The 8,273-nt window shown below is 36.2% G+C and overlaps 1 protein-coding gene across 1 annotated transcript in view; it reads right to left on the bottom strand.

Moving 5' to 3' along the window:
• Positions 1-8,273, bottom strand: part of ADGRB3 (adhesion G protein-coupled receptor B3) — an 841,452-nt gene that overhangs the window by 73,158 nt on the left and 760,021 nt on the right. Inside the window, exons 23-24 of the mRNA XM_006159627.3 lie at positions 6,959-7,025; positions 4,240-4,325 (exon numbers count right to left, since the gene is read on the bottom strand). Of these exons, the coding sequence (XP_006159689.1) occupies positions 4,240-4,325; positions 6,959-7,025 (153 nt within the window). The remainder of the gene's footprint in view (positions 1-4,239; positions 4,326-6,958; positions 7,026-8,273) is intronic.

The following is an 8,273-nucleotide window of genomic DNA, read 5'->3' as shown; positions in this document are numbered from 1 at the left end:
TATATATATATATATATATATATATATACACATATATAAAGAAATTCTATTGCAGAAAAACTAAATTTTCTGTTGAAGATGTTGTAAAGGACATATGCTATTTAATCTTCTCATTCTTTCTAATTATCATTTTATATTAGATGTGTTGCTATTTAATATAAATCTCCCTATGGTAAATCTTTTTCATTAGAAAAATTTAATGCAGTTAGGATATTACAACACTTGAGGAATTACTGTATTATTTATTAAACATTTATTAATGAATTCCTTTGTAAATATGTATTGAGTACAAACTATATGCTTGGCCATTTCTAATTATTGTAAAAAGAAGAAAGGTGATAAAGAAGCAGCATTAAATGGAAGAAGGAATGTCTTGGATAAGAAAAGTTTCAAAATAGTAAAGTCTTAGGCACAGGACCAGTGGTTAAGCTAATAAATTAGCCTCCTGCTCAATGTTTCTTGAGTTAGTTTTGGGTATTCACTTTTCATTGGTCTTTATTACTGTCCTCACTACTTCTCTATGAACTAAAAGTAACTTCAAATATCCACAACTTCTAAAACAGTTCTTTCAATCTCACTTTAGAATGCAGAAGAAATTTCAGTTTGCATTTACTCAGACGATGTATTATTTCATATTACAGAATTTTAAAAAAATTAGAATCACTGGGGCCAGCAGATGGCATAGTGATTATGTCACTGTACTCCCACATAGCTGACTGTGGTTCTGATACGGTGGTTTGAAACACACCTGAGTGTGTGTGCGTGCATGACCAAGATCCTAGCAGGAGAATGAAGGAGAAGGGATTGTGGATTGTGGCATGGCCATCTCTCCTGGGAGATGATTTCTCACTTTCCTTCCTACTGTCTCTGTCTCTCTCTGTCTCTGTCTCTCTCTTTCTCATGAGCACATGCACCTTATAGCAACCTCTAAAAAAAAAATCTAGAGTACTTAATTTGTTAATAGTTTTTGTTTGTTTGTTTTTTTCTGTTTTGGACAGGAACTACCATTAGCTTTTATAACACAGTAGTTTCCCCTTAACCACAGTTTCAGTTCCCTGAAGTCAACCATAGTTTGAAAATAGGAGAGCACAGTGCAATAAGATTTTGAGACAGAGAAAGAAAAGGCAAAGGAAGAGAGAGACACCACATTTACATATGTTCTAAAACAGTATATTGTTATAATTGTTCTATTTTATTATTAGCTATTCTTGTGAGTTTCTGTGTCTAATTTATAAAGTAAACTTTATCACAGATGTGTATGCCTAAGAGAAAAAAGAATGTACACAGGGCTCATTGCTTTCTGTGTCTTCAGGCATCTGTCGTGGTCTTGGAAGGTACCCCTCTGGCTAAGGGTAGGCTGCTGTCTATTCACAGCATTTCTGTTTCTCTCATGGATGCCTTTGATTAAAAAAAAAAGAAATCACTAGATCAGTTTTGCCAATAAAACATATGTAACATCTAAGAATACTTCTAGAATGAGAGGTTATAAAGTTATAATGCTGTTAATATACAGCTTGAAATGATTTCTAAATTCATACTGAAACAATGTTGCCATTCCTTTGAAGCCTACATTTTTTCTTCACAGAGCTATATGAATCAACATATAGAAAATAATTAAATGAGAAAATGATACGAACTGTGAATTTAATGAATCCTCAGCAGTGTATTCATTTTAATGATTTGACCTCAGTTTCTGATCTCAGTGTCATGGATGGTAGAATCATCAACCCTTGATTGATAGTGGAGACCTTTGAAAAAAACCTGTCCAGTCCCGGCTTCCTCATTTCAGTCCTAAGAATAGCTACTGTTGGGGCCAGCAGATAGCATAGTGGTTATATCACCAGGTTCCACATGACGAATCGTGGATTGAGTCTCAGACTAGGTGGCTTTAAAATCATGTAGGGTGCATATGTGTGCATGTCCAAAATCTTTTTTTTTTTTGGAGAGGGTTTTGCTATAGGGCGCGTGCGCTCGCCAGACAGACAAAGACAGAGAGACAGAAAGCGAGAAATCACCGCCCCCCCCCCAGGGGGGATGATCACACCGCAATCCCTTCTCCTCCATTCTCCTCTCGGTACCCTGGGCAGGCATACACACGTGCCCGGCGTGAGTTTTAAGCCACCGGGTCCGGGACGCGAATCGCGGTTGACTACATGGGAGTCCAGCGACATAGTCATTACGCTAACTGCTGGTTCCCTGCATGTCCAAAATCTGAGAGAAAAATGGAGGAGAAGGGATTGTGGTGTGGCCATCCTTCTTGGGGTGGGGATGGAAGTGATTTTTCACTTTCTCTCTCCCTGTTTCTGTCTCTTTCTCTCTCTCTGGAGAGTGTACACAACCTAAAGCCAAAACTTCTAAAAAAATATAACCACTGTTTGTTGAGTGAATGCTTGCTATTTGCTAGCTTCTCTAAAGAAGGCTTTATACACACATTATTTCATATGTGCTATGAAGAGTTATCTTCCCCACCTAACATATGAGGAGACTGAGTTGCATGAAGATCAAGTATGTTCCCAAACATACATGCTTATAGCTAGTGAATTGCAGATCTGGATATTAAGCATAGTTTCGTTTGACTTCAAAGCTAAATAATAATCACTACAATGTCCCTTTTTTGTTTTAAATTATGTAAATTTATACCTTTAATGGCACGGCTGAGTTCTGATACATGGTACCTGGCTTGATCAATTTGGTCTTACATGGTTAATCTGGCAGAAATCACTGAAGAAACTATTTCTCCAATTACAGCCACATGTGGCAGACGAACAAGACTGATCTTGTGAAAGCAGCATGTCAAATAGTGTGGAAAAACAGAGTCTGCAAACTTCAGGTCTGCCTATGTAAGGATGCTAGGGAAATTCTTCTGCAGTGAAAAAAGTCTCTCAGTGAGAAGTGATCCCCCCTCAGGAAGGAACCTCCCAGTGATGTGTTCTTTACATCACTGCACTCCTATTGCTTGATGTGAATGAGATCACATGTTTATGCTGGAATTCATAAAATCAAGTCTTTTTTCTTTTTAAGAGGTTTTTGCCATAGGATGTGTGTGCTCACCAGAGAGAGACAGAGACAGAGACAGAGACAGAGACAGAAAGAGGGCGAGTGAGACATCACCCCACAGAGGGAATGGCCACACTACAATCCCTTCTACTCCATTCTCCTCCCAGGATTGTGGGCATGCACACACATGCGCCTGGCATGAGTTTCAAGTCACCAGGGCTTGAACCATGGTCAGCCATGTGGGAGTTTAGCAATGTACCTGCTATGCTGTCTACTGGCCCTCAAACCTAGCTTTTTAATAGGAAAAAGAAGGACCTGAGTAATCTTATAAATCATTACAATGAATATAAAACAAAGGATTCTCACCAATAGGTGATCAAATGCTATGACTATTAAATAACACCATACATTATGAAGGAAAAGAGAAAAATTGTAGGGGTAAATGTTGAATGAAATTTCAGTTTAACAGAAAGGAGAAAGCTGTGAATTTTATATATAAAATGACACAAAGGCAAAACTCAAAGACATTAATATTTCATTCAAGTTTCTACAGATTTACATGATGAGGAGATGAGGTACCTGGAAAAAGTGCTATCAGTCTGCATATGTTAGTAAGTCACTAGGTATGATGATATTATAGCAGTAAAATTAAGGCAGATGCAATTTTCTGCATTTTATAAGTGGTTAAAACGTGCAAGTGAAAATTAAGAATAACTCTTTCTAGCAAGTCATAGTCAAAATGTCATAAAGAATAAAAATATATGACAAGAATGGTGTTTGACAAGTGATTATTTCAGGGAAGATTTTTTTCCTGGTATATACTATTCAAGAAAATGCAGTATTATCGCCCTATTTAGGTTTGCTTGTTCCAACTCAGCTCTGTCTCATACTGACAGTGAACGCAATCTATTCCCTGTCCTTTGTGACTAAAATGAGAAGGACTTTGAAACCCTTATCAAAGGATAACTATTTTAAATCTCTCCTGTTTAATCTTCTTTCATGACAAGCAGGCAATATACACAAATAAACCCAGGTACTCTTAAGAGTCTATATATTATTTTTAGATTTTTGGTCATATTAAGAACAGTGGATCAGAACTTTTTGAACTGCAGAATCTATCAGACACACCAGTACATCAAGAAAAAAATTCAAGACACAGTTAAATGCAATTAATGATGATCTAGAATTGGAGTATGGGATTCACTGGTAAAGAACCTTGGAAATCCACCAATTGCAGCTTACCCGGCTCTGTGTTTGAGCTTTTTATCTAGGATCCCATCTCTGGAAACAAGTTTATTAAATACCAAAATGCCAATCACCATGTTGACCTGTCAAACAGAAACAAAGTTTACCTTTCAATAATATTGAAGGGAATCAGGTCACTGTTTCTCCTGAAAAATCCTCTTTTTATTAATTTATAACCACCATAGAATTAGATGAGCACTGTAATAGTAACACGAAGCACTTCTCAAACATTTTACAAGTGCATAAGCCATATCGAACCAATTCAATGGTGGTGTGTAGTCTCGAAGTTTTAAAGGACAAGAAGTGCTGGACATTTAATTTCCATGTTCTGCAGTTAACACTAGGGGATATTAACCTTCAGTTGCCTAACTTTCAAATGGTACCATACTATGCCAGCCTTGAATTCTTCTCTGAGTCAACCATCAATGAAATCAACTGTCTAAATGAGTTTTAACCTATGTCTGAAAACCAAGAGATTTTGAATTTCCAAATGTGAGGTTAGGGTGAGCCCTGGCAGCCAAAAGTGTGACAAGTTGTCATTGCCCCAGCAGGAAGGACCAAATGCCTGATCTCCTCACACTGTGTGGCTATCCTCTCTGGTGGGTGGGGAGCATTCTAATGCCTATTCAATTCACTAGAATCCTTTAAGTGAGACACATTGGCACCAGTTCTTAAAATATGCTATAGTGAATACTCATCACTTTCTAAAACTCTCTTACTCTCACTTAAAAGGTCTTTTGCATAATAAAACTGAAATGAAATCACACATATTTTTCTTTCTCAAGCAAAATTGTAAAAACCAGGTCAGCCTGTGGTCTGGTAATTACATGAGCTGGATCGCACGTGGCCAACTGTGAGGTTCTAATCATGACTTGGAGACTTGAAAAACATGCTAGGTGTATATGCAGGCATGCCAAAAATCCTTAAAGAAGGGAAACATGGAAGAGAAGGGATTGCAGCATGACCTTTGCTGATGGGAGCTTGCTTCATCTCTCTCTCTTTCTCTCTCTTTCTGTGTATGTGTGTGTGTGTGTGTGTGTGTGTGTGTGTGTGTGTGTCCAGGAGGCTCACCCACCCTCTAGCAAATTTTTAGACATTGCAAAAAGCTGACAAATTGATGTCTGCTCGTAGCAGTGTATGATGGTGAGCAGACATGGTTCTCTAACCTACCCACATTTTCTGATAAGGGAATCCAATCCGATGGGAAAAACAAGATAAGCAAGAAAAAATATTTTATTCTTTTTTCCTTCCTTCCTTCTTCCTTGCTATCAAATGCAAATAGTGAAAATAAAGCAGAAATAATTTAATTGCTGATATAAGGAAGATCCATAGCACTCCTGTTAAGTAGGGATTTTGGTGGCTAATTCTTCATGGCTTCGTGACAAAAATACTACTTAATCAAGAGAACACTTATTCATCTCTCTACTTCTCATTATTGGAACTAAGAGAAAAAGTGCATTCTGTGGATTCCATTAATCCATGCCTTAATCATGAGGGAATTCATCACCACTCCAGAAACCATAATTTGGTGTTCAGTTATACACACACTTTTTGTTTCTTCACTTTAGGGTTATATGTATATTAACCTAGTAGCTTAGGGAAAAAATACAATTGATTAAATAAAAATCCAATGCAGAAGACAAAAATGTGTCAAATGGTTTTGATTTCCCTGTGCTCTTCTCTAACATGCAGTCCTAAATTTTATTTTTCTTGTGAATCATGTGCAAATTCAGCTCCCTGTTAAAGTTTAAAGGAGGGAGAACAAACTTTAAAGAAAGAAAATATCACATATCAGACTTATTTAAAAGATATCAGTAGATTCCAATTTCTAAATGAACTGTTCAAGAAACCAATGGGTAATTTTCTAAATAGAAATATAATTGCAGAATGATACACACACACACACACACATTTATTTATTTGTATTTAATTCAACCATGTCTTTTGTCCCTTATTTTCTTCAAAGAGTTACTGAGCAGGGAAGATCTGTAATCAATAAACTCAGAGAGAGAAAAAAAATGGCAAGTTGATAGGAAATTTTACATGTTGGAATAATTAAAAATCTTAAATTGTTTTGTGATTCCAACAAGAAATTTTAAATCCATATGGATAGCATTTGGTAGTGATTCTTAACAGGGGAGAGGATGACTTTGATCTCTCAGAAAACACTAGGAAATGTCTGGAGTTTTAAAAATTGTTACAAATGGAATTGCTACTGGTATGAAGTAGGTAGGTATACTAAAATGCACAGGACAGCCTCCAAAAGATAAATATCCAGTTTAAAATGTCAGTATCACTGAGGTTAAGAAATCCTGCCATGTTTTTTCATATTTGGTAGCGGCAACCTTACAGAGATCTTATTAATATCTATAAAAACTGTACTGAACAATGTGCAGGTGAAATGATAATAATTGATGAGATTCTATACACTTGAAAGGAAGAACTTGGTGGAACTTACTCAAACTTCATCAAAACCCTGAAATTACTGTAAGAGAAATACCATACTTTCAAATTTAATATTCTTCAGTATTCAAAATATGAACATTTTAGAGTAATGAAAGACAAAATAATAATTGACATTAAAATTAGAGTAATAGATTATTGAAGTTTAACATTTCTACACAACAAAAATATTATTAACATGGTCACTCCATCTAAACCAAAGTAGACTTTTCTTTTGATAAAAAAACCAAAGTAAGTTGATTTTGATGTTTACCAGGACAACAGCCGCTGCAGGTCCAACAAAAGCATAGAGTAGTCCTCCTTCAAGAGACAGCCAGCAGCTGGAAATAACATCAGATAGAAACTAACACAAATTAGTGATAGGTATTAGACCACTAAAGTGATAGAAATGACTCAGGTTACACATGTAGCTTTGGAATGTTGGCACTTTTCAAAGGTTCATGATTTAAAAAACACATAGGAGACATGAAAAAAGCTAGAATTCGAGCATTCTAATTCTCCCAAGTGAGGAAATACTATGTAATTCTCACTGAAAGGAAAGTTTTATTGTAAGACTTTACTTTCAGGCAGTTAAAACATTTTAGACATATTGCTTTTGCAATAAGGTCTGTATTTACTTTTATAACAAAGGTGACTATTACTTGAATTTTATAAAATGTTGGTTTATAGTCATTATGACTTTTTTCTCCTTTAAAGCAAAATCAGCATGTTTTGAGAGTCTTAGATGTGTCATTTAACTGCTCTTTCTTGAGGCCATTGAGATATTGGGAGAAAATGGTTTAAAAGCCATCATCGCAGGAAGTGAATAATCTACATTTATATGCTTTTCCCCTTCTAATTTTACTTTTTCCCCAGACTGCTAAGAAAATTCATTAGTGATAAGCCTTTGAATAAAAAGAAGTGCAGCTGTGTTTGTTTCAATGACTAAATTCACCAGGAGCTGTAGGTTTGCATTGATAGAGACATGATAACCCATTTGGGTAAAAGCATTCATTCTCTCGAGCAGAGGGAAATGAACATGGAATGGGCTCAGCCCTGGAGGATTTGCAGGATAGCTCATCTGCACACACATAATCCAGGAAAGTCAATTAGGAGAGAAGTTTGAGAGACCGTTTCATCCCTGCTAATGCAGCATCATGCCCACCATTTCATGAACCTGGTTTTTGACATTGGACCCGTCCACTGTTTTTTTCTCAGTCCACAGAATCAAAAGCAACAATAATAAACAGCAACTGTTATAAGTCTGTTCTAACAATCACCAGTCTGTCCTATACTAATTGTGATGGTGGTTACATGACTGCGCAAGTGTCAAAACTCATAGACCTCTATGCCACACAGGGTGACTATTACTCTATGTAAATTGGGCCTTAATTAAAGCTATTGAGTAATTATACACACACATGAACACATACATCAATTTATGTGTACACAAATATGTATACGCATTCAAATCTACATTTAGCTATCCTTGCTGTAACAGCAGACAAAGAAAATCTTACTTTTCCAGTTTGAGGGAGACAATTTAATAACTATTTTTATAAAATATCTGTAGAGAAAGATCTGTCAAC

The sequence above is a fragment of the Tupaia chinensis genome, unplaced genomic scaffold, assembly GCF_000334495.1.
Source record: "Tupaia chinensis unplaced genomic scaffold, TupChi_1.0 Scaffold000639_1, whole genome shotgun sequence".
NCBI classification, from domain to species: Eukaryota; Metazoa; Chordata; class Mammalia; order Scandentia; family Tupaiidae; genus Tupaia; species Tupaia belangeri.
Note: the sequence above shows the minus strand (reverse complement) of the source record. Positions and strands in the feature narration are given on the sequence as shown.